General features: G+C 46.4%; 1 protein-coding gene across 5 annotated transcripts in view; it reads left to right on the top strand.

The window, feature by feature from the left end:
- The window catches only part of AUTS2 (activator of transcription and developmental regulator AUTS2), a 1,159,817-nt gene extending 1,138,549 nt beyond the window's left edge, over window positions 1-21,268 (top strand). For all 5 annotated transcript variants that reach the window (XM_053663485.1, XM_053663486.1, XM_053663484.1 and 2 more), the window contains 9 exons: window positions 336-431; window positions 3,047-3,118; window positions 4,324-4,353; window positions 6,055-6,126; window positions 9,972-10,113; window positions 13,324-13,401; window positions 14,372-14,455; window positions 15,599-15,821; window positions 18,147-21,268. In XM_053663485.1, the coding sequence (XP_053519460.1) occupies window positions 336-431; window positions 3,047-3,118; window positions 4,324-4,353; window positions 6,055-6,126; window positions 9,972-10,113; window positions 13,324-13,401; window positions 14,372-14,455; window positions 15,599-15,821; window positions 18,147-19,395 (2,046 nt within the window). In that variant the 3' untranslated portion in view covers window positions 19,396-21,268. The remainder of the gene's footprint in view (window positions 1-335; window positions 432-3,046; window positions 3,119-4,323; window positions 4,354-6,054; window positions 6,127-9,971; window positions 10,114-13,323; window positions 13,402-14,371; window positions 14,456-15,598; window positions 15,822-18,146) is intronic.
- The last annotated feature ends 5,476 nt before the right edge of the window (window positions 21,269-26,744 follow it).

Here is a 26,744-nt window from a genome sequence, read left to right as displayed (position 1 = left end):
CAGCACCCCTCCTGTTTTTGATATGCATTAAAATCTCCCACCGTTTAGGACTGGTATCCGATTTAACAATTAATAATTAGAAAAGCTCCCTTTCTAATGATGTCCTCATCTGGGACGTCATTTGTTGGCTGATTGATTCTGAACTACTTTTAAGTTTCCGAGTTAAGTATTCATGGCACATCTGTGTGATCATTTCATCATGGCTTCTTGACTAATAGCATCGAACTGAGATTACTTGGCTTGCTAATGTTGATGTCCTTCTGTGGGAAGGGAATTGGAGTATATCATTTGCCTCCTGCTAAAAGCTTTTTCTCCCTCTCCATCTTTGGCCGCAGCTCTTCCATTCCTACCCTCCTGCAGTCTCGGGCATTCCCCCTATGATTCCACCCACTGGCCCTTTCGGTTCACTACAAGGAGCATTTCAGCCGAAGGTAAGAACCTTACAGTGGACACACAGGGGCGTGTTGGTACAAAGAGCCTCAGGCTAAGCATGTGGGTGGGTTCCTCATTGTCTCACCTATAATTTTTCTGATCCAAAGTGATCATCGGATTCCAGCGAGAATATTTTTTAAGTCCCTTTCATTTTAAACTTCAGCCAAATTTAATTTTCAATTTGTACTATCCATATAATGTCAGTCGATCCAGGATTTTCTGTGCTCTTTAAAAAATTTCAGAATATATGTATATGTCTCACACCAGTATTGTGGACACAAGCCTATGGTCAGGAACTCTATCAAATGTCAGATACATGAGCACAGGTTGTCCCTGAGGTATGTATTATTAGCAAAGATACAAAGGTGAGCCTTTATTGATTTTAACAGAAGGGAGGAAAAAGGTTTCAAACTAAAATTGTATGTTTTTAACTACAGAAAGGGAAGGTGCTCCGTTTATTCTCCCTCATCTGCCCCTTGGCCCCATCTGTCTGCAAATAGGGTCCACCTGGCGGTGGAGGGCACGCACCTCCCTTCCTGGACTGTTCTCTGCCCCCTCTCGGTCCTCCCACCCCTCATCTGCACCTTCACACCTGCCAAGGTCAAGGCTCTGTCATCACTTACCGACATCCTAGTGTGAGATTACCATTTCCCTTTATAATAACTGTGCTTTTCTCCCTAGTCAGTGGTGTGCTACTGAGAGCCAGTATTGAGGAGGAATTCTCAGAACTCTTTTTGTGACTTTAAAGCTGCTACTGCCTCTACTTTATTTTCATGCAGAAAAGCAACATGTACTTCTGTTGTAAGGAACCATTCTCGAATCTTAACGTGGAAAATCTTGCTATGTATAATTTTTGGTTGTTTATTTTTTCCCCCATCTCATTTCTTAGACAAAACTGGGCCCACTTTTGGGCCAGAGTGCCATAGGATAAGCACAGAGTGCATTTCTAAAGACATGTTGCTTTAATACTAGAAATCGGAGAAGAAATTAAAAAGCATTAGGGGTTGGATGGCCAGACCTTAGAAATCACATTTTACCTGCACAGGATTGCAGCTTATAAACCAGGTTATGTATACCCAGGGCTTCTCCAATGGCCATGCTAAACACCTCCCATCTTAGGATAAAATGATGGTGATTTTGAAACTCTTTCCCCCCCATCTGCTCGTTACTGTACTCCCTCGGACCCTGGTCTGTCCCCTCTCGGCTGCAACAAATCTCTCGTGCGTCCCCAAACAGACTGGTAGGTCATTTAATAAATTAGACTATTTCCCTCACTCACAATTATCCAATCACACAGAAAACTACATCTGGGCAAGAAAGTGTCTCTCCTGGAGTTGAAATAGGCCTTTCCAGGCCACGTTACTGATTGAATATGCAGATTGCAGTTCATTAGTGGAGTTCTTCATATGTATGCAAATCAGCCTGTTAACACTCCAGCTTAATTGTTGGTTGTGCAGCCGCTGATTGCTTTCCTTTCTTTTCTTTCTTTTTTCCTTCTCCCTGTGGGCTTTGTGCCTGAACCTGAGCTCTTTTCCCCCACAGGTTAACTTCCCTGTGTGAAGGGATTCTTAGAGCTTGTGATTATTTAAATAAAATACCTGGGGAAAAATTTTCCAAATCTTTTACCCACTAGAAAGTAGCGGCTGCTTGTGCTAGAAGTAAGCTTTTTGTTGCCATCGCTGTCAATTCAAAGGACAAAAGCCTACAGATAAGGTTAGAGTTATTGATGAGCTTGAAGAATGGTGTGGGAACAGGAAAGATGAAGCAGAATTACTTTAGAAATCATTTAATGTAAGTCTGCGTGGTCCCTAAATTAGGTTCTCTTGTCCTGTTTCCACCACTGCTAATGAGTAATTACTGAGTGTAATTCCTTGTTATTGTCTGCCAGTTAAAATTTAGAGAGTAAGCTTAATGTCTGTAAAACACTTCCAGTCATTCTGATGAGGAGCACCTGATAGAGCAAATTATGATGATGTTCGCTTAAGCATTTCTTGGAATGTTTGGTGATAAAGCAAAAAGCACGATGACAGGGCTGTCAGTAACTTGGCAGAAGATGGGTGTCGGGGCAGCTCTTCCAATTGCTGGTTCTCTCTTTGGTCCCATGCCTTTTATCACAGCGGAGTGTGGCCGCTCTGTGCCTAGATGCTGTGGCTGGAGAGGGCGGTCTCCGGCTGGGCCCCGTCAGAGAATAGGGTGCAGGTCCTGATCATGGATTTAAATGAGTCTGTTAACCCTTGTATTCCAACTGAAAAAAAAATTGGGGGCAGCGTGAAAAAGGTGAAGTACAAGTTGAGAAGTACAAGTTGGTCGTCACAAAATAGTCACAGGGATGTGAAGTACCAAGTGGGCGATGTCATCAGTAATATTCTGATGACTGTGTATGGGGCCCGGTGGGTCTGGAATGCTGGAATTATCGGGGCAAATCACTTTGTAAAGTATATGATTGTCTAACCACTATGCTGTATGCCTGAAATTATACAAAATATTACTGAATGCAAACTGTCATTGAAAAAGGAAAACAACACTTGACTTCTGTAATTTGGAGTGAAAGAAAGATCTTGCTTTCGGGACGCATGTTGCGTGCTTCCTAAGTCGTGGTCTGGTTAATTCATAGACCTCCAACCCCATCGATGTCGCTGCTCGACCTGGGACAGTCCCACACACTCTACTCCAGAAGGACCCGAGGGTACGTACGAAGTCAGGCTTGGCCTCAGGTAACACTGGGGTGGTTTGCAGGGATCGGCCAATCAGTGCTCTCACCTTCTGTAGCTCATCTGAGTGTAGCTGTTCCTTCTCGTTTGCGGGAGAAAATGCCAGTTACTCTTAGAGAGTAAAATCTCTCCTGCTCGGCCTTGGCCGCAGTATGCTGCAGGGAGGACAGAGCAGGGGCTTACCGTCCAAGATCGGAGATTCCGCCCTGTGAGCTTGTACAGTTACTATTCAACCAGTCTTCTCAGCCTGTATTTCCTTAAGTTTAAAGAAATAGCTGTAAAATGTTTTGAATGGAAAAGCACTGAGCATTTTTTTCCCTGGAAGTCAGGACACATGCCCTGCTTCCCAGGGGTCAGGAAGTCACTGTAGTACCCTGCTCTCCTGGCCCTCCACTTCTTTTGTGCTCCGGAGCAAAACACAACATCCATTATGCTGTGGTTATGTTGTTTACTCATAATGTACACCTCTGTCTACTCTCAACAAGGAATTTAAAGGTATACGATATATGTAATCTTGTTTCTTTGATATTTACATTCATTGTAGTAAATGTGAAAAATGATTACTTTTACAATATTGTCTTTTTCCCTGGGTAAGGGCAGTCAGAAATTGATGACCAGAGTTAGGTAGAAATTTAAAATTACTCAACTATGTAAGTATTTTTATGACGTTTAGTGAACTCCTTTAAAATGTCTCAGACCTCTTGGTAACGTGCAGCCCTTGAACTGAGGGCATTGGTGGAGAGAGCCTGGTTCTGCCATGTGCCCAGGAGGGCGCCTGGCCCCAGGTGCCCGTCAGCACCCAGCCTCCCACGCCCATGGCCTGACGCCACTCTCCCTGAGTCCCGCTCTGTGCAGTGCGGACGGGCTGCTCCTCGGGACAGGGAAACTCCTCAGATGTGTAGTGGGAGCAGATGATGTTGCCAAAGGGCAAATTGCTGCTGATTGAACTTGTTCAGGGGGCTTGTCAGTGTGGATGCACCAAGCCCTGTGAAGTGGGGGAGGGGACATTTGGCACTTTTGATAGTGTGAAAATGGGTTAATTATTCTCTAAAAGGGCTTCATTTAAAAGTAAAATTCTAACATTTTAATTTCCCCTCCTAATGAAGCACTACAAATTTGTTAATTAGAGCAATTGTTTGAGTGACAGGCATGTAACCAAGTTGTCATTTTCTCTTCACAGTTGACAGATCCTTTCAGACCTATGTTAAGGGTAAGAAAGCTTCTTCTAGAACTGTTTTTGCAACCTCTGTGTGACTCCCTGTAGGTTAAAAAGACAAATCCGTTCTGAGGAGCCAAGCCATGGAAATGTTGGAAGGAAGTGTTAGGATGACACTTTCCTGGGGGTGGGCTTCTCAGGTAGTGTGGTTGGAACGGCCTGAATTGTGTTCGCTTTGGTGTTCCAGGAAGCCAGGCCATGCAGGTAAAACTGACAGATAAGAGTCAACTGAGTCAGAGTCTCAGGTTAGCAGGTCTGGTAAGAGGTTTGACGAGTGGGAACCTACAGAGAAAGAATTAAGCTATAGGCTAACATCAGAAGTTCTGCCGTCTCTCTTGCACCTAGAAAATACACACATCAGGGTCCGCTCATTTTGGCTGGAGGCTCTCTCACTCTGCAGTAAGTGATGTTCACTTGTCACAGACATTCAACCTGCTTCTCTGGTGCAGAACAGCCTCAGTGTGTTAACATCTTTGGAGTCTGGAGAGTGGCCAGCAGATGACCTCTGTGTAAAAGCTGGCCAACTTGGTTGGTTGGGGCGGGAGAGAAGGTGGGTAGTTGGACAGAAGAGGGATAGATAGTATACTTCCTGCTATACTTAACCCATTTCTGGTGTGTAAAGTAATATAATTCAATTTTTCCAAAAGTAAAAGAAGATAATTGTGTCATCACTTATGATTTCAAATGATGCAAATAATTTCATTACAAAAGAAGAAAAACGACCCCAGACTTGGATTTAAGTATGTATTTCAGAATCAGCTGTTTCGCATAGACACCAGAGGTGTCTGTCCTTAGCCCACATAGGATTGGGGCATCGTTTCCTCTCACCCATCCTCTCCTCACGGAGTGCACGTGGGGAGCCTCTGGGTAGATCACATTACAAACGAGGCAGGGACAGGTGGTCCCCACCCTCCATGTGGTGAGACAGAGCACACCCACAGTGACTCCAGGCTTGTAAAGCAGGCCCTGAAATGGTGTGGGAGACATGGCTTGATACAGTCCCAGAGGGCAGAGGAGGTCTAGAAAGTAGGAAGGACTGAGTTCTCGCCTTTGTTTCTTTCCCTGGTTTACGTAGAAGACAGCAGTGCCTGTGCACATGAATGGGTAGTTGGCAACTCCAGGAAGCACTTACAGGAACTGGGCTTCAGTAAAAGTGTGGTGAATTTCTTTGCCTTGCTTTGAGGGTAAAGAAAAGCCAGTGCTGGAGGAGGTTACACAGGTTTGGGACCCTCTCTTGTTTTAAACTGATGCACAGACATTCACTAATTAGCTCCTCTGAACAGCTCATTTGCATCATAGCATGGCCACATTTGTTAAGTAGGGCTCCGAGCTCTCCCCGGTCTGCCAGCTGGCACCAGAAAAGAAATAGAGAAGAGATACAACGTGGGCTTCGGGATTTTGCTGTCCTATCATTGGTGACCAGGGAGGTCCTTGTCAGCGCGGTTCTCTGAGGAATAGCTGCCAGCTCAGCGCCCCTGGGAGGATGAGGCGCTGACTGGCTCCTTCGGGCCTGGGTGCCGGAGAGCTGCTGACAGCAGGCACTTGGAGTGTACAAAGCACTCTTGTTTCTTGAACAAGAAAAAAAAGAAAGAAAAAAGGCTCTGTAGCCAAAATCTGCTGAAGGCTTTGGGGACATTGAAGGCGGTTTTCTCTGAAAGGTCTTCCTTCTGACCGCACTGCTATTTCTTGTTTCAGAAACCAGGGAAGTGGTGTGCTATGCATGTTCACATCGCCTGGCAGATCTACCATCACCAACAGAAAGTCAAGGTCAGTCTTGCCTTCCTGGCCTTGGGGGTGGGGCACCTGGGCTCCTGGGCTCCTGGGCCAGCGGCCTCCCTGCCAAGGATCAAGTCTCTCTTGGAAAAGCTATTTGGAAATCTTACTGTCAATTAGGGAAACCGCCAGCAAAGGGACGAAACAAAAGCAAACTGATAACTCTGATGATTTTTTTCTTAAAAAAAATTATTTTTGTCATCTTATTGATCTGAAGAGTTTAAATATACTGCATTTTGCCCCGTATGCTGTGCTCCTGTGTATAATGCACACTCCTGTCTTTGACCCACACTTTCAGGAAAAGAATTTTCATTTTAATTTTTTAATTTAATTATTTGTTTATATTCAGATGCTTGTTTTTGTAATATAAAGGAATTTTAGCATTCATTTTTAAACTTTCTATGGTATAAGAAATTTTATGTAACAAATAATTACAAAACACAAAAGAAAGACACAGGGTATTTCAGGCACTGCCCGTGTATAATGTGCACCCTTCTTTCCCCTCAAAAATTTGGGCAAAAAAGTGCACATTATACACAGCAAAACACAGGTAGACTAACTCCTAACATAAACGTTTTGGGGAGATTTGTAGGCCAGGTGCCTCCTTGCTGACTTTATCGTGCAGGAGACGGACTGACAGCAGAACTGGAGGGCCTGAGGCAGGCGGGGCCAAGCGGGAAGGCCTGCCCGTGAAAGCTGGTTTTCCTGTACCAGTGGGTGCATTCTTTTCATTTCATGGCTCTGGAAAAATGAGCTAGTAATATAAGATCTATATGATGCTACAGAACTTCCGTTAGCAATGCATATGGTAGTGAAAATGACTCTTCTAGAAGTAGTATGTTGTTTGCAGTGACCTTCCCACCCCACATTAGTCCCCCTGATGACCCGCGCCAGAAGTGAGAATATAGTCAGTTCTTGTCAGAACCACCGTCTGGCCAGTTACCTTACCTGTCTGCAGGTGATTTTTCTTTTTTACATATTTTCATTCCACAGTGAATGCAGTGCACGCTTTGCCAGGCTGTTGAGATACAGAAGGGAAGTGGTCAGGGACTTCTGCAGGTGACCAGAAGTGGCAACACTGGTCAGCCTAGAGAGCAAAGTAACAAGTCCAGAATTGACAGTCTGCATGTTTATAGTCTGGGTAACTGTGCCTAGAAAAATGGGGGGAAACAGTCGATCCAGTGATTCCAATAGGCTTCAGTTAATCCATTTTTCAAATAATAAGCTTTAAGTCCTAACAGCATTTGGGAGCCAATATGAGAATTATGAAAGTGATAAACACAGACAGAGAGCCAGTCCCTACAGCAATCTTCATTTATTTGTTTGTTTGTTTAAATGGTTAAATGATTTTTTAAAAGCCAGCTTCAGTAAGTGAGGCCGCCAAGATAAACTTGCTTTGGTGTCAAATGCCTGCTCTTTCTCCTAACATCCTATCAGTGAGTTTTGCTCACTTTATTGTTAGGCACGGTTTAGTTAGAAACCTTAACAGTTTAGCTTCATTAGAAAATGTGCATACTTTTGAAGAGCTGACTAGATTTCGATGCTTAGTTCAGGGTGCTCTGTGTTCCAGGGGGTGTAGGTGGTAAAAAGGGGGGGTGAGACTCATCCTCCTGTAACTCCTTTGGTTAAGAGATGGACAGAGTGTGTATGTGCCCTTCCAGCAACTTCTCGTCCATGAACATGCCCCACGACTCAAACCATCATTACCCCAGTTCAGTTAGGAAGACCTCTTGCATGGAGACGGCTGTTCTTTCCCTTTCCCGTACATTCTCTGTAATCCCCAAGCGCTGTTTTGCTTCATGGACCTAACTTGTGGTTAATGGAACTGTGCTGTGTACCATGCAGTATTAGCACTAAATAATTTGGCAACCAAATTAAAGGAGCCATTCAAAAGATTTTCATAGATTTATAGTGAATTAGAAGCTTTGTCTTGGGGTTTGGCTGTTACTTTATAATGGGACTTCCATGACAGAATTCCCTGTGGATTTGAGCAGAAAATACATTGTCCTTTTCTATAACGACCATTTACTCATTCTTTTAGTCACCCACCAAATGTTTACTGAGAGAGCCTACTGCCTGAGGCTCCTTGCTGTGCCGAGCTCAGAGGGCACCCTTCTGTCCAGGGGTTTAGACAGCTGTAGAGTTCAGTAGTGAGGGTCAGTGCGTGCATAAAAAATAGTGAACGTGCTGTCTGCTTCCAAGGGGGATGGCTTCCCGCTTGAGATGCTCAGGTAGGTTTCGTTCTAAGTAGGTGTGATGGATGAGGGGGCTCATGACCCTCGGCAGTACGGAAATAGCACACTCGTCTCTGATCTTCACACATGCTGGGTCAGATGGCAGCCTGTTGACTCTAACGTACAGTGGGGCAAGGATTTATGTTTAGCAGAACATGAGGGAGTGTGAGGTGGAGATGGAGCCAGAGGGACTGAGCATCAGATGAGTCTGAGAGATTGGAAGTGTGAGAGTCAGAACAGGCTAAGGCTGTGAGGAAGGGGAGACTGCAGAGTGGGGAGGTGGTGACGAAGGCAGGGAAACACGGAGCCTCGGGCCCGGCCTGAACGAGTGGGACTTGGTGCTTATCCAGGGGGTATGGAGCTGATTCAGAGAGGACTATTGAGAATCAAGAAGATGGGGCAATGTTAAAATTGTACCGTTTGAGAGGGCTGTACAGGCCTGAAATATGATGCTGGATAGGAAATACAGTTAGTTATTTTTTTAATAACATTGTAATAACTATATGGTGCCAGATGGGTACTGGAAATATCAGGGGGAGCGCTTTGTAAAGTATGTGATTGTCTAACCACCATGCTGTACACCTGAAACTAATATAAAATAATATTGACTGTAACTGTAATTGACAAAAATGGAAAAAAATTTGCTGTTTTAAATGATAACTTTTGAAGTTTCATCTTCAAGTATATATTGCTACAGTATAGAAATGAAATTGATGTTTGCATTTAAAAAAAGAATGATGGCAGGATAAGGCATCAGGAAGCAGATGAGGAGCCGATTCCTACAGCCCTAGAGGAAGGGGAGCTGCCAGGCTGGCTCGAGGCTGGAGGTTCGAATAGGAACCCAGGGGAATAAGAGGAAATAAGAGGAAACCCAGGGATTGCAGTTGATGGCAAGCATTTTGCAATCAGAGAGGTTCTTGGTGGTTGTCTGGTCCAGACTGATCTCTTCAGTAATTGGGGAGAGTAGGCAAAGCAAGGACCTCTATTAGTTAAATTAATAACCCTACTTAGTTTGTTTGGTTTTTTTAAAAGATGTAACAGTGATCATTTGAAAATTAGCTTGTGGGCATGCAAATATTTCTTCATAACTTTCAGTTCCTAATGTACTGTGATCTACTAGAGTATGTTAAAGAGTCATTAAACAATTAATTTACACAGAATATTATTCGTGCAGAGTTCCTCATAAAATGAGCTTTACAATACTATCATTTAAAAACTTGCTGAAATGGGCCTTTACAGTGAATAGTCAGCTACTTGGGAGGGGTGGTAGTTTGAGTCAATAAAGATAGGATTTTAGTCCTCAAACCACGTAACCTCAAAGACAGAACACTGACTGTGCGACTTTGCATTCTGACTTGAGAGACAGGTGCTCCCAGTGCAGGCCCTGCTGCCCGCTCTCAGGCTGACCTGCCTCCCTGGCATTGGGGGTGAACTGGTGTGTGGGCTGCTGTGTCCTCACGGCGTTCATAAGCTGCGATGTGACCGGGACTCGGAGGCCGCATGTACCAGCCAGTCTCCTTTCTCAATCTCAGCTGCTTCATTAATGTCCTTCTTTCCTGCCGTTCCTCTGGGGACGTCATCTTTTCCCTCCCCTTGCTGCTTTAGAAACAAATGCAGTCAGACCCACATAAACTGGACTTCGGACTGAAACCCGAGTTCCTGAGCCGTCCTCCAGGCCCCAGTCTCTTTGGAGCCATCCACCACCCGCACGACCTGGCACGGCCTTCAACTTTGTTCTCCGCTGCTGGTGAGTTCCAAGGGGCAGGGGAGAGCGGAGAAATGTTGTTCTCAGGTAGTTCAATAAATTGTGTTTGTGCTCGGGGCCACCACTCAATCACTCCCTAAAAAACACAATTTATGCCAGCTCGCAGGGCCCCCTCTTAGCACAGTGAGGGAAATAGAGCCTCCTTCATTGCTGTGCCCTTTTCCATTAAAGAAGGAAAGAAGATCATCTTCCCCTTAGGGGACTCATTGCTTTGGCTCATTATTTGCTTCTGTGTTAAGCCAATAGAACTCACAAGCCCATCAAATGCTATTGAAAAAAGATCAGAAAGCCTGCAAGGGCACATTGGAGGGAAACAATGCCAGGACTTCACTCTCAGTGCCCACGGAAGGCTCCATCGTGCTGTGCTTGGAAGGTCTGAAGATAAAGAAATACAGTTGGCCCTTACCACAGTGTGAGCCATGTGGGTCTCCTTACAGGTGGATTTTTTTTTCAGTGAATACATACAGCACTGCAAATGGATTTTCTCTTCCTTAGGATTTTCTTAATAACATTTTCTTTTCTCTAGCTTACTTTATTATAAGCATATCATATATAATACATGTAACATACAAAATGTGTGTCAGTTGACTGTTTATGCTATGGATAAGGCATTCAGTAGGCTTTTTGGGAGAGTCCAAAGTTATGTGCTGTGCAGGGGGTTGGCGCCTCTCATCCCTACGTTGTTCATGGGTCCACTGTATGATTTTGATATTGGCTGGTGGGATGGTCTGTGAATCAGTTGTTTGCTGGTTGTCTGTGCTATTAGTATTACTGCCTGGTGGGTTGTAATAATGCAGGAAATTTAGGGGACAAGGTGTAAAATACCCAGAAGAGCTGTTTGTTCATTAACGGCTGAGAGTGTCCACTGCCGGGTGGCTCCTGGGTGTACCAGAGCAGGACAGGGGGCTGCCGAGGGTCACTGCTTCAGATGATGCCCTGTTTCTGCCCTGGGCACTTGCAGACATAAGGCAATGGCTCTAAGGAGTAGGTAGATGAGAACAGGATTCAGTATCAAGGGCTCCTTATTATTTGGGCATTCCCAAAGCTGTCTTCCAGGCAATACCTGGCACAGGGCTCTGCTGGATAATGCTTACAAACAGCTCCACTGAGCTCACTTTACTGACCAGCTCCATAATTCAATACTCGCTGTGCCAAGTAGAATTTATTCTTCTGGACGCAAATCTCCAAGGGGCTCCCTATTTCTCATCCTTAGGGAACACGTTTCACAGCCATCCTGCCTGCTACCTTCCCAGGCTTCTATCCAAGACTCATTTGTGGTGGACCTAATGTTCTCCCATTCAAGAAAAGAGAAACACCCACATTGCAAGAAATCATCCTTTTAATGGGCTTTGTTGCCAAAGCAAGTGAATCACCCTCGAGGGTAGATGGAATTTGCTAAGGTCTCAGTTTTTTCTCTGTCAGCTCTGTCTGGGGATGCATTTGAAGGCTTTGTTACCATGGCACCTAGGCTCTGAGACAGGGCTACATTAAGAGCAATTTTTGGAGAGAAATAGAGAGATTTCTCCCTGGCTTCCATTTGAGCCAAGCGGATGAATTGGTTTCTTTTGCTTCAATAATTCTGGAACTGCAAGGCACCCTGGGGACCCTGGGCTGAGCAGAGCCCCAGTCCTCATGGAAGCATTAATTAGCATGTACTACACAGGCAGGATGCAGCCAAATTTTTATTTAACTGATAACACTTAATACCTAATGAATATGCTGGGCCCCATTCACTCTGTGGAGATGGGGTAACATGTTTGCACTTCCTGGGTACAGAGTCAGTCACCACGCTGGGCTGGACAGAGGACAGACGTGCCCCCGCACTCCACATCCCAGACCTGCAGGCCCTCCCACGCTGGGAAGCAGCAGTCCAAACACAAATTGAGTCAACGGGGTTTGAGGGGAGGGATGATCCTTCTCCATTTAATCAGTATTTCTGAAGGACCTTAACACTTGTTCATAGGAATTTAGTCAAAGTACAAGGGAGTATAGGATAGTTATTAGTAAATTCATTCAAACCCTGTTTCTACTTCGGTTCTGGAAGGTGATCTTTTCCAGTGTACACAATATTGGATTTTGCCCCCAATGGTTATTTGGTGAAACTTTTAGCTGATGTGTATATTTGCACACCCTTGTGAAATTCAACCACTTTTTTCTTACCAGTGAGCACTAATGCCCAAAATAAACTAAAAAGGCACCTTCAGGTGACAGTGGCTCATTTCTGGTCAAGAGCCAGGCCTGCCTCCCACAAAGCTCTCCTCCTCCAGCTGTCACCTGCATGGCCACCAGTCCATCAAATGCCCTGAGCTCTTAGAATATTGTCCCTCTTGAGTCACTTGTCTACACGCTCTGTGTGTCTCTTTCCCTCTTTCCTTCCCCAGCTTCCTTCAAGAAAAGGATCTGAAGCATCTTAAACACACACTGTTCAAGGCAAAATACAGAGTAGAAGAGGAAATGTGGATAAAGGAGAAACCACAAAGTTAGACCTCCATTTCGTGGCAGGCAAAGACTCAGAGTATTAGTGTCCAGAAGCATCTGAGGAAACTAGCTGCTCCTGGCCCTGAGGATGACAGAGAGAGATCAGAGTCCTTCCTCTTTCCTAACCCTGTGTACCTCACAACAGTCTCATAAGGCTGGGCTTCAGAATGTCCTTCGGTGTGAGGCCATGACAACTAAGGCATTTCCAGGAAAAGAGGTTCTGTGGTGGCCCAAAGCAGAGCGGCGCAGATAGGTCGGCTGCTCCTGAGCCAGGGGTCACAGAAGGCCGTCACAGAATGCACTACAGGGTGGCTCCAAGTGGAAGCCTTGCTCCCTGAGAAGTTCTGTGAAGAAAACCCTTCGTGGTCAAATGCTCTCCTGTTAGAGCTAGTGAGCCCGTGAACGTGACCATGGCTCTTAGTCCTTCAGTAAAGAAGTTACTGAACATTTTTAAACCCGGCATTTCTCCAGACTTTTTTGGTTATAGAACCTCCCCCACCCCGCTGGCAGTGTTTTTGGATGCTTCTAATACTGTATGTCAGCATCTTAAAAAAATGTATACGTTTCTTCTCCCCCACGGTGTTGCCTGGGTGGACTCCAGCCACGTCCTTACCTCTACATGTTCTCCCCCAGGGTTCTTCCGCACCCAGCGGCCAGCTACAGGGTAGCAGTTGGCCACCAGGGAAATCTAACCCGTTGTGTTTGACATCATAGGTGCTGCACACCCGACTGGGACCCCTTTCGGGCCACCTCCTCATCACAGCAACTTCCTCAACCCTGCTGCTCACCTAGGTGAGTTGCCCACAGTGACAAGGAGTGAGGTGTGCTTTTCAGAGAACCTTTGTTTACTGCGCCTCTGCCGCACTTCCAGTGACTTGGCCATAGTCCTAGCCACCTCGCTCACCACTTAGGAAAAAGACAGTGGCCTTGTAGAAGCCTGAAGAGGTGTCATCCACATTCAGGATTGTGGCCCCTGTGATAGCCCCTTCTTCAGGGAGTAGATGTGTGCTCTTTAGTCAGATGTGTCCATCTGGAGACACTGATGCGCGGTGGGTAGGAGCCACGCCTCAGTGCCTCGGGGGTTCCCCGTGTATAGCAGCCTGCCCCACCCACTGGAGGAAGGTTGTGAACTCTTACCCCATGTCCACAGGTACATCTTGGAAGTGGAGGCAGAGACGAGACCCTGTTTTGATGAGTCATTACCCATATGTTTTAATCACTTCACATTTCACTGCCTTATTCATATGTCTCTTCCTAGTAAGGGTGCATGCTTTGTTCATGGCCTTGATTTGATACTTTCTGCAAGTGTACAAGCAGATATGGGCCATGGGGCACCTACTCACAGGGTGTGTCATCCATGAGCCTTAAGAATTGCATCATAGATTAATTGTAAGATGTCATCTCATTTCTGTTCCATTAGAGCCCACACAGCACATTCCTGGAAGAGAGGAAGCATCTTAGAACATGTGGCTTGTTCTAAGGCAGCATCTTAGAACATGTGGCTTGAGGCATATTATTCCCCACCTGGCAAGAGAAATGGGGCAAAATGCACAGTTCCAGAAAAATAGCTTCTGTAAATATTTTGCTAACCAGTGCCTAATGTCAAGTGCAGTGAAAACATGACCTGGTAGGAGAAGCAGGTCAGGGCTGAGTGTAGAGAGGTGTGGGTCCCACGTGGCTTCCCCCAGCTCCCGGCGAGCTCTGCGAGTTGCTCCCACGGTGGAGTCCTGCATCCTGTCCTTCCTCCCTCTCTCATTTGCAGAGCCTTTCAATCGGCCGTCTACCTTCACTGGCCTTGCAGCAGTTGGTGGCAATGCCTTCGGGGGACTTGGAAATCCTTCAGTTAGTGAGTACCTCTAACTTTCTAAAGTCTGTCTTGGACTGTTCGTCTCCTCTGATCTGTCAATGGCTCAAGATAAAAAGAAACTATGCCCTTGGGAAATAAATTGAGTTTTTATCATTGCCTAAACAGTGGGATTAGGTGTAGGTACACATTTACAAGCAAACCAACTTTTTAAGGACAGTCCATTGTCAGTATGCATTACCGAGGGTCAGGAAAGGCAATATAGTTCATTGAACTCCAAAAAGTTTCCTTAAACTCAGTTTCATCCACATTCCATCTTGCTGCCCCAGACTTTAGCAACAGATCCTATTAGAGGTGAAAACAACTTTAAGTTTCATCTTGCCTTGGCATTTGTGGGACTGGAAGAGCTCGAAGAATAGCAGAGAAACAACCCCAGGCTCAGGAGAGGGAAGAGCTGGCAACATTTCTTGCTCCAGAATCTGGGAAGACCAGATAGTCTTCTACTCCCAGAAGCTCTGTCTCAAATAGGAAGAGAGTTGCCACACCTGCTCGTGTCCCAAACATGTATTTAATCACTGATATAATACACTCCACCTGTTTTCTCTCGTGCCATCCATACCTCAGTCTCCGGGTACAAGAGACCTAAAACACAGCGTAAGCAACCATCACAGTTCCAGCTAGCGTGGCGATCTGTGCATCTGTTTAGGTCACGCTGCTAAACTTGTCTCTGGTGACATCAGTTTGCCAAAGTTGTGGGAAGAGCAGCAGTCATGTTAGCAGGGCTGAGGGTGGCAGTGGACAGCCCTGAACTCCACTCCGAATTGGGTGTTGTCCCTCTAAGGCACACCACCAAAATACACCCTCGCATGCTTGGGGCTGCTGCATGCACAGATGTGTTTAATTAGGGAATCTTGACACCTTTTTGGTACCTTCCCCTTTTAATTGTCTCCCTCCACCCCTTTGCCTTTGGTTTAAAAAAAAAAAAAAAAAAAGCTGTGAGCTGCCTTTCCAGTGTAGGACAAGTTCCTCTAATGAATGTGTTAATCTCCTTTCCTTTTCCAGCTCCCAATAATATGTATTCATTTTAACTCTGAATGCTGTTAAAAGTTTTTTGGTAAGTACCTTCATTACAGCAGATTATATAATTTCTCTTAAACCTTTTTGTTCTCCACTTCACCATTTCAGCACCCAACTCAATGTTCGGCCACAAGGATGGCCCCAGTGTGCAGAACTTTAGCAACCCTCACGAGCCCTGGAACCGGCTGCACCGAACGCCTCCGTCGTTCCCGACCCCTCCGCCCTGGCTGAAGCCAGGGGAGCTGGAGCGTGGCGCGTCCACTGCAGCTCATGACAGAGATAGAGATGTAGATAAACGAGACTCATCCGTTAGTAAAGATGACAAAGAAAGGTACGGAAAGAAACCGCTCTCGAGTCCCACTGGGGGAGCCCGTCTGTGCCAAGTACTGGCAGTCCACCCTCCCTGCCCCAGCCTTGTGCTTCAGCTGGTCCTGTAGCCTCAGCTCCTCATGCGGCCGGGGCCGGTGCAGCGCCCAGGCCCCGGCGTCCCAGAGTGCACGCCCTTGGCCCCGTGGGGCATCGTGACCATAGAACTGATAGCAGAGCAAGACAGCCCCGACTCAGAAGCACTAACACATGCAGACCCTTCAAAGCCCATGTGAGCAGTAGTGTGTCCAAATACAAATCTTTCTCTATAAGACAGTGAGTTGGAGCTTTGGACCAAACACACACAGCATGAATCAACACCATATTTGCTTTCCAGTTCGTGCCGTCCATTAAATCATCCATAGGTTTTTCTCTCTTTTTGTTTTCTTTGAGAAAGTCATGTTTGCATTGCCTCATCATATTTTTCTGAAATTATGTTCAAACTGAAATCCTGGGCTCTCACAGATGACTAATAAATTTTGCGCACCTAGATTTAGAGAAACGTCAATAAGCATTGTTGGTTTGGGTTTGTTTTGCTGGTGGATAGTTAATTTTACTAACTGTTTTTTAATCTCCATACTTGGTAACTCATGCCTAAGAAAGAAGTAGCCAAAAGAGGAAAATGTCTTGCAGTATTTTTTTCCTGGAGAATGGCTTAAGCATTCTTGACCGTGTGCCCCCTTTTTTCTTTCTTCAGGCTACTTTCCTTTTTAACAAACTGATAAGCAAGGAATACTCAAGATACACTTGACAGAAAATACCTAATAACAATTTCCTCCTGGTACTGAAAGACTCTAATATGACCCAAATCTTTACTTTTTCTTTAACTGTATATATATATTTTGTGTGTTTGTATCTTAGTGATTTAAAAGAATTCAACTTTGCAGGCTCTAGATGTGACAGATTAGTAGATGTTCATCACAGGCCATCATGCTCACTGAGTTCTTTCTTGAAAAGAAAAAGACAAGTTTTCCTTCAAGATGGTTTGGTAAAACCCTCTCAGCCAGGGGAAGGAACATTTATAACATTCATCTCTGAGCTGTGAGCTGCCAGAGGGAGGCGCACCTGAGTGGACATGCCCCTCAGCTCAGAGCACTCCTCAGAGCGGCTGTCAGCGCAGAGAGATGGGATGCAGCAGCAAACTGTTCACATTTTTCTTGATGGAGTCAAAACGGCCCTTTGGATGAAACTCAGAAAACCTAAAACACACTCTTCTTCAATCTTACCTTTTAAAGATGCTCTTCCTCTCAGCCTTTGCATGTGGACCAGAAACAAACTCTGCGGGGAAACCCTAACCTCCCCCACTGCAGCCACCTTGCCTGCTGGGCTTTGCCAAGGCTGAGCCAGCATGGTGTCCTGCTTGTCTCCTCGCCCTCCCCACATCTGTTGGGGGCCCCAGGACTTGCTGGACTCAGTCTTCCCTCTTCAAGTCTGACCTCATTGTTGTTCTCTGGCTTTGCCTTTTCTGCCCAGTAGTCTTAAGCCACCACCCAAGATAGGTCTCTAAAATCCTTTCACGTTTCCATTCATAGGTTCTCTTAAAATTGCCCTTGAGTTCCCCCAGGAGGTTTTGTGTCTCTCAACCAGCTTTTCCTACTGGCTTTCTCATCTTCTCACCAGATTTTAGCTTTCTTACTCTTCCTAATGCAAAAGTTATTTTTGTGACCCCAAAGTCCTGAATTTGTGGTTTCCTTTAAACCCTCCCTCACACGCCACATCTTGGGGATTGCTCTGTCTCACATTGTTTTACTCTCAAACCAGTTGTTTGTCCTGATGCCAGGAGAGAGAAGCATCTGTAATAGTCATGCCGAACTCTTGTCCCACCGGCTCTGTATGACAAAGTTGGATAAAAAAATCATATTTGCATTTAGTCTCTGAAAACTTTCTTCTCAACACTAACTGATCCCGAGACTCCAGTCAGATGGGCAGTACAGCCACATCACTGCGCCAGGGGTGGCACTGGGCCACTTTGACTTGCTGAAGGCTCTTCCCCTGTGGTCTTGATCGAGGCACAGGACTCTTACACACAGAGACAATTGTTTTTCCCCTCCAGACTCCCCACTCCCCCTCATCCCTAGCACTGCCCTCCCCCACCCTTAAAGCTTCCTCTACAATATAGGCAAGTGAGGTCAGGGTGGCTGGCTGTGCAGTACAAAGGGGCCACTGGCTACCCCAGTGACTGTGGAAACTGACCCAGCCTGCCCTTTTCACACCACCATTTCATCGGCAGCCCCTGGCCAGGCCAACGGGCCCATTTCATTTGCTTCCTGTCTCCCTCTTTCTCCCTCAGGGAAAGTGTTGAGAAAAGACACTCCAGCCACCCTTCACCAGCACCTATCCTCCCGGTGAGCACCCTGGGACACACCCGCGGCTCCACTGAACAGATCAGGGGTCATCTGAACACTGAGGCTCGCGAGAAAGACAAATCCAAAGAGAGGGAGCGGGACCATGCGGAGTCCCGGAAGGACCTGACTGTGGAGGAGCACAAGGTGAGGGAGGGCCACCCGCCCGAGAAGGACGGCCACGGCCACGAAGGGCGAGCCGTGGGCGAAGAGGCCAAGCAGCTGGCCCGAGTGTCGTCGCCCTACGTGCGGACCCCCGTCGTGGAGAGCGCCAGGCCCAACAGCACCTCCAGCCGCGAGGCTGAGCAGCGCAAGAGCGAGCCGGCCTACGAGAACCCCAAGAAGAGCTCAGAGGTCAAGGTAAAGGAGGAGCGCAAGGAAGACCATGACCTCCCTCCAGAGGCCCCGCAGACCCACCGGTCCTCGGAGCCACCGCCTCCAAACTCCTCGTCCAGTGTGCACCCGGGGCCCTTGGCCTCCATGCCCATGACAGTGGGGGTGACAGGCATCCACCCCATGAACAGCATCAGCAGCCTGGACAGGACTCGCATGATGACTCCCTTCATGGGCATCAGCCCCATCCCCGGTGGAGAGCGGTTCCCATATCCGTCTTTCCACTGGGACCCCATCCGGGACCCTTTAAGGGATCCCTACCGAGAACTGGACATTCACCGGAGAGACCCACTGGGCAGGGACTTTCTGCTGAGGAACGACCCTCTCCACCGTCTCTCAACCCCGCGGCTGTACGAAGCTGACCGCTCCTTCAGGGACAGGGAGCCTCATGATTATAACCACCACCACCACCACCACCACCACCCTCTGTCTGTGGACCCTCGGCGGGAACACGAGCGAGGGGGTCACCTGGACGAGCGGGAGCGCTTGCACATGCTCAGAGAGGACTACGAGCACACGCGGCTCCACCCTGTCCACCCAGCCTCCCTCGATGGACATCTGCCCCACCCCAGCCTCATCACTCCGGGGCTCCCCAGCATGCACTACCCCAGAATCAGCCCCACCACGGGGCACCAGAACGGACTCCTCAACAAGACCCCTCCTACGGCAGCGCTGAGCGCGCCTCCCCCGCTCATTTCTACGCTGGGGGGCCGCCCCGTCTCCCCAAGGAGGACTACTCCTCTGTCTGCAGAGATAAGGGAGAGGCCGCCTTCCCACACTCTGAAGGATATCGAAGCTCGATAAGGAGAAAATGGGCCAAGGAAGAGGAAGGAGGAACCTCGCACCAACGCAATGCCAGACTCTAGAGAAGGAGAGAGCCAGAGGACTCCTGCGTCAGTAACACAGACTGGGGGGCCGGAAGCCCCCAGCGCTTCCCCTTGTAAACAATGTATAGCCTCAGTGCAGATTTTGAAATGGTTTTGTATATTATATGTTGAAAATTTTCAGACCTTTTAGCCAAGTCATATGTTCTCATGTGTCCAGCTCTTTTGGTTTCACATATAAAATGTTTTTATTTGAACCAAAACAGTGAAGATGACCACACACACCACCATGGTGTTAACTGGGGAGAAAACAGACCGCAGTCCGCACAGTCCACCATGCGAAGCTCTTTCAGACGGGATGGGAAGGCCGTGTACATAGTTATGTAAAAAAGATTGCTTCAAGAGCTGAGGGTTCATATATGCAAAAGGGTAAGATGAAAGCTTTACTTTGTAAAAATGTAAATAGGTAAAGATTAAGTAACATAATACATTAATACTTCTTAAAATGTGCTCTTTGCAAACCTAATACCAGTGAACACGCCGGCTACGGCTGCGTTCCCATGTATTGTCATAGACAGCTAAACCCTTCAACTATGCAATGAATGTTCGGGCTTTTCACAAAAGCCCGCCTAACTCAAAGGAGCCTTTTCAGATCCATTTACAACATACTTAAGGTCATATTTTCCCTGAACAAGCGCTTATGTGATATGACTCTGTTTTCCTTGCTTGTTTTTTTAAATGGAGGAACATCCCATTTTGCAAAATGGACCCCAGGCTGAAACTTTGCGCCTAAAGTTGCTGCTTGCGGGCTCCCAGGGGAGAGCACAGCCCCGGAAAGGTCAGTGGATGAGAGCAGCCAGGGGGTCAGGAGTTGTCAGATGCCAAAATCAGGGGACACAAACAGGTCGCCAGCGTCTCGTCACCGCTAGTCCTGTGACTTCACACACACCTCATGTGGAACCATGCATTGTTTAGTGTGTCCTACTTCCTGTCTGTACACACTTCCTCGTTTTGTAATGGGATTTCATCACACCCAAACAGATCCTGAAAGAAAGCTTCACGTTTTCTCAGATGATGGATATGTTTTTGTTGTAGTCGATAACTGACAGATTGAAGGTGCACATTTCCTAATGTGACTCACCATATTCCAGTTGGTAATAAAGTCTGGGAGTAGCCAGCCATAGCAGGTCAGCCTCACGGAGCCACGGCGAGTTACAGAGGGTGAAAGGTGGCAGAGACGAAGTCTTGTGTGTGCGTGCGTTTTTAAGTTTGCATCGATCTTAATGTCTCTTCATGATACTTTTATAATACATTAAGCCTCTTGTCTACATATTTGGAGAGAATATGACTTTACTAGCAGAGAAATACAATATATCTTGTCTACTGGACTGTAAAATATATGTATGAAATAAAATTAGTTCCATTTGGTCTTCTAGTATATTAAAGTGCTATCTGACGTTGTTATCCTGTTTTTGAAGAAAAAAGTTAACTACAGACCATTGTTTCTAATAAGCAGAGAGATCTATTTTAGTAGTAAACTGAAGGTTTAGTTGTGAGCTTCAGATTTTTTGTGAATTCCAGATGTTGTGCAGTGTTTTTTTTTTTTAAAGACAACAACTAAAAAGGAAAAAAATCCAAGGAATATGTACACTGGAACTGTAGTGGTAGCTTTCAGTATTGTAAAGAGATTGTTCTATACAGACCTTTTTGCTGTTTATCCTGTATGTAATAAAGTCCTTTCTAGATCCTATGTGAAAAGAAAAGTGAAGCGACTGAATCTTCAGCATGTTCTCATCGGCGGAGCCTTCTTGTGTAATGTAAACTGTGCCATGTTATTAAAAAATGTGAACCAAGCTTCCAGCTGCCTGTGTGTGTGAGATGGCCATTGTGGCCTCCGGCGAGAAGCCATTCCTGCCAGACCTGGCTCTTGACACACCGTGAGCCCAGCCAAGCATGAGCAGAAGGCTGACCCACAACAGCTGGCCATCCGCCCAGCCACCTGCCTGTTAGTTTCTGTAGACATTAGGGCCTCAGACAGTCCACTGTAGGTTTTTGGTTGTTTGTTTTTTTTTTTAATGTATCCTCTAAGCAAAATACTGTACTTCACAGGAAGGGAGTTTTGGATTTGTAGATGATGTAGGTATAGGCCAAGTTAGCAAGTGCCCTTTGCATCTCAGGCTTCCTTCCAACTTCAACCCTCGCTTCCTCTGCATCGATGACAAATCTGCTTTCAGGCCTTTGGCAATAGCCTTTCCTGCCTTTTCCTTGCATTTCGCTCAGATGACTCAGAGGTGTTGTTTAAGGCCTTCCAGATTTTTTCCCCGGGTCCACTTTTTCTGTGTCTTGTTGAATGAAGTGGCAAATCTCTCCATCAGTTTGCAGACTCCTGCCTCACCTTTGAAAATATGTTTTGTTTTTTTTAAGATGCAAAATTGTTCAATTTTACTGTGTCAACCTGATGAAATTTCTGTTTCAATCGATGTTTTTATCTTACTGGAAAAAAACAAAGGAAAGCCGTCCAGGGCAGCAAGATGTGGGTAGCTGCAGAGTGGGCATTAGAAGTGGCAGTGACTAGAAACCAGGAGCTCTGGACATGTGGCAGAGGGTGCCCTGAGCTTCTGAAGCCCCACAAGGGTGTGTGGGAAGTGGGGCACTGGAGACCCCTGGGTGGGCAAACTGGCCCGGCAGGCTTGGAAAGCTGAGGGTAGATAGAGCAGGAATTGCTTGGATAAAGCCCACTTCACTCAGCTTTGCTTTTATATGTTCTATCTGACTCCCAGACTAGAGAATATAACTTGAAGAAAAGCCAGTGGCTCGGAAAACGTGGTAAACACTGGTTTTCCAAATCAGGCCATTCTCAGGACCTTCCAGACCCTGAACAGGAGACTGTTGATACACTGTTTTGAGCAGTCTCACTGCCTTTGTCGCACACCTATTTTTGTGTTGCCATCTGCAATGTCAGGACGCAGAAGCGCCAACTCTCCAAATCAGTCACGGTATTTAATCCCCAGGGCTTGATTCAGCTCAACCTTTGCATATTTTGCCACTAATTATGTTCAGCTCCTCAGCATTGATGGGCACCAGCACCAATTTGATTTCTTGCTAACCTATAGATGCTCTAATTATCTCCACAATCTCTGACTGACAATGATCTTGTTACCTTCTAATGGTACATGACAAGTAAAGTAGCGAACATAATGATGCAATAATTACCATTTTGGAAGGATATTCACAACAGCATTTGCTGTTTACCCTTTTTCTGCCTCAATCAAGGTGGATGAGAGGAAATAAGATGTGACACTTGATGCTGCATGTACGTACGTAGCATAAGTTTAGGACAGAATTGTGCAGTCCACCCAGTCGCAGTGAGGGTCCCCGAGGGCCTCCCTGTGTCCACACTGAAAAATTACGCCTCAGTGGCATTAAGTCAGTTGAAGGAAAGAGGACAGGAACAGTGACTTCAGCTTTTCCACGTTACTTTTTAAACTTTGCCTTTGTTTTTCCCCCCTATGAATTTTTGAGCAGTTTCCTAGATATGGAAGTATCCTTTCAACAGAAAAGGGTTATTTATCAGGTAGAGAACTATATCAGCAAAGGCACTTCCGCATTGTGAAATTGCCCATCCTCCTTCAGCTGTATCACAAGCACACGGCAAGCTTTTGTACCTCACATCTGAGCAGCCAGAAGCCTCTAAGAGGCCTTGTGCCAGCAGGCAGGAGACCCACAGTCACCCAGGTACCTTCTGTTCAGCGACCTTGAGCAAGCCACAGAACCTCTCTGCAACTCTTCCTTAATATGCAAAGTGACACCATCTGACCCTAACCACACCTGAAGATGGGCAGGTCCTAAGCCAGATATAGAGGGGCATGGAGAGGGTCTTGAATTGTGCCATCCCAGAGCCAATGAAATTTGTAGACTGGGTAGAGAACCACCCACAAAAAAAGTGAAAGTAACTATGTATGTATGAATATTTCTACAAACAGTCCCAATTATGGTGTCATGAAAATTCTTGAAAAAGAGTTGCTGACATATTTGGTAGAGTCAAATAGAGTGGGGTTGGTGCTCCCAGGATTCTCACCTGGTATGGGGAAGATATGCCTACAGCCCCTAAAGTATTGTCAGTCTGGGTCCCCACCTACAGTCTCACCCAGAATGGTTACTGGTTCCAAAATGCAGGCTAGGGGCAGCTGCATCTCTGAGCTGGCATTTGGCATCTGAAAGTGGCCCAGAAGGGCACTGGAGCCTTCAGGCCTATGTCCAAGTCCCAGGCCAGAACTGGCAAACAGGACTCAGCTCCCTCAGTTCTAACTTGATTCGTCACCTGATATTTGAGGCTTCTCCAAGCTCCTTTTGGACTTTGTATTGGGTTGGCCAAGAAGTCCATTATGTTTTTTCCATAAAATAAAAGACACATTTTTCATTTTCACCAATAACTTGATTGATCTGGATAGTTTGAGTATGTCGGCTACCTCCCGCTACTGGCCTCTAGTGGGTGGGGGCCAGGGATCCTGCTAAACATCTTCCAATGCATCAGACAGCCCCACAGTAAAGAATAATTTGGCCAAAATGTCAGTAGAACCAAGAAACTGCAAAAACACTTCTGACATGTGTGATCAGTCACAGAACCTTCTCCATAATACTGCACAAATCTCTTGTGTTTCAGTTGTGTTTTTACCTTTCTTGAAATAATAAAGCATAAGATGCAGATCATCTGCCCCTAGGGCAGAGCCCAGTCCTGGGTTCTGGGTGGGCTGGTAAGCAGGCTTCACAGAGCCCTAGCTCCAACCTTTCTGACCATAATCCATGTACATCCCAGTGCAGTGCACATCCACCCACACACCTGAAACAGGCGTGATGAAACAAGACCCTTGTTCTGTGCAGTGACCTCTGGATCTTTTTAATTCTATTTTCTTCTAATTCATTTTTTAAATGCTGACTGTACCCCATAGTTGATTTTACACCTTTGGAAATCATGGGTTTCTGTCCCTAGTGTGAAAAGTGTCACAGAAGAAAGCCCCCAGACTTGAAAGAAGCCAGACACATCTGGGCTGAGGATCACGCTGCTTTCTGCTCCTGTCCCACCACTTCTCCCCATTCTCTCACCTGCTCTCCCCCTCAACCAGCCTTCATGCGGTGGCCAGTTCTCACATTTCCCTGAGTTTGAAAATCCTCCTCTGCTGAGAGGTCGGCAGAGTGGAGCCAGGACTTGAGCCGGCCTCCGAGGGCCTGTGCCTGTGGTGCCTGGAGACCTGTTGGCTTCAGCACAGGCCTTTCCAGAGCAGCCTGGGCACTCATACACCTCTGTGTACTTGTTCCCTCTACTCACCCCTCTTCATCAGCAACCTGAAGCTCCCCTCAAAGGCCTTCACCTCCAGGAAGCCTCCCTTGACTGCCTCTTGCCCCTCATCAGAGTAAATTGCTTAGCATAGTGGTTCTCAAAGGGTCACCCCTGGACCAGCAGCAGCTCTGCCTGGGAATGTGTTGAGATGCACATGTCGGCCCCTCCCTCTTGCCTCCAGGATCTGAGGACCACGGTGGGGCCCAGTGACTTGTGGTTCAGTGAGCCCACCAGGTGATTCTAACACAGAGTCAGTTTGAGAGCCACTGACTCCTAGAATAAAGACTATTCTGACTCTCCAGTCTTATCCAGGATTCTGCTGGATTGTGAAGACGTTACACCTGTGTTTGGGCCAGAAAGGCATTTCCTGCTTCCAGGTCTATCCTGATTCCTTGCTAGTATGTCAGCAACAGCAGGATACAGGCCGAGAGGTCTGCCTCTGCCTTCTCCTTAGCATAACAGTGGTGGTAGCCAGTGTTAATGCAGTTATTTCAGTATGCTCCATGCTTTTAGCATGGATTACCTCCTTCAGTGTTTTCAATGGCCTTACAAGGTATAACCCACTTGGGCAACAGAGAAAAATGAGGTCAAGGTGAAGTAATTTGCCCATGTTCAAGTGCATAACCTAAATACAAACCCTCTCCCTCTAAGCCTACACCATAATCACAGCCCTGTGTTACCACCCAGAAAAGGCTTGCTGAGTTAATTAGCCATGTAAACAGCAGTTGCGGGGACATCATTTACCCATTTAACATGCACTTGGAATTAGCACCATATGTATTCTAGAGGCCAGAAACTGATGGCCTGGAATGAATGAATGAATGAATAAGCGAATGAATGAATGAAAGGAGAGGACTGTGCAAGACTCAATGATGAGAATATACCATGAACCACAGATTATGATTAATCCAAGTTTGTACATTGAAGACTTACTTTTTTTATCCTCACCTGCAGATAATTTTATTGATTTTAGAGAGAGGAAGGGATTGAGAGAAAGAGAAACAGACTGATTGCCTCCGCACAAACCTCAACCAGGGATCGAACTCACAACCTAGGCATGTGCCCTGACTGGGGATAGAACCTGTAACCTTTTGATGTACGGTAGGATGCTCCTACCAACAGAACCCCCTGGCCAGGGCTAAGACTTTTTTTTTTAATTGGTTTGTGTGGCCCAAAGTAATCCAACAATATGTTGTATTTGGGCCAGAATTATTTTAGAACACAGAATTTGACATAGAGGTCGCGACCCACTGAGCCCATGTTATTAAGGGCTGCAGGCCCTGAGCAGCCAGCACTGCGCATGCATGGCCCTCTCCGCACAGCTTCCTCCCAGCAGTTTGTGACTGGATCCAAGCGAACGTTTAATACAAAAGTTCTTGAAAAACAAAGTATTCTTGCATCTAATTATTAAAGTAGAAAGAAAGTTCCTCACGTTCTGGGCAATAAAGTGACATCCTTAGAAGTAATAGCCAACATTCTCCTGTAATGAAATTGTTTCTACTCAGACAGATCTTTGCCCTGCTGGGTCTCTAATAAAGCCACCAAGGAAGCCTCCAGCTGTAGTTCACACACCCCGACGGCAGCCAGTGTTTGTGTGTCAGTGGGTGTGTCAGTGGGTATGGGGAAAAGGGATAGTCGTGTGTTTGACAAACGCTGAGGGTGCCTCCCATTGTCGAGTTTCATGCTAGGGACTGGAGCTCTAACCCGAGCCAAAAAGACAAGGGCCCTCCCTCCTGGGTGGGTTTACATCTCAGGGGAAGACAAGAAAGTGACAAGTCAACTAGAACAAAAGTGGCATTTCATCTGCTAATGTTCATAGAAGGAAAGAAATACCAACATAAAAACAGGAACATGCAGCAATGTTCAGGAGGAGTCATGTGAAGAGCACAAAGCCAAATTCCGGGAGGCCTCGGGGTCTGATACTAAGGATCTTGCTTATTAGGACTTGAAACTTCATCCTGTGAGCAACCGGGAGCCACTGACTTTTCCCT

This window comes from Artibeus jamaicensis, unplaced genomic scaffold, assembly GCF_021234435.1.
Source record: "Artibeus jamaicensis isolate MK-2021 breed Jamaican fruit bat unplaced genomic scaffold, CSHL_Jam_final contig_3182, whole genome shotgun sequence".
Taxonomy (NCBI): domain Eukaryota; kingdom Metazoa; phylum Chordata; class Mammalia; order Chiroptera; family Phyllostomidae; genus Artibeus; species Artibeus jamaicensis.
This window is presented reverse-complemented; position numbering and strand designations above follow the sequence as displayed.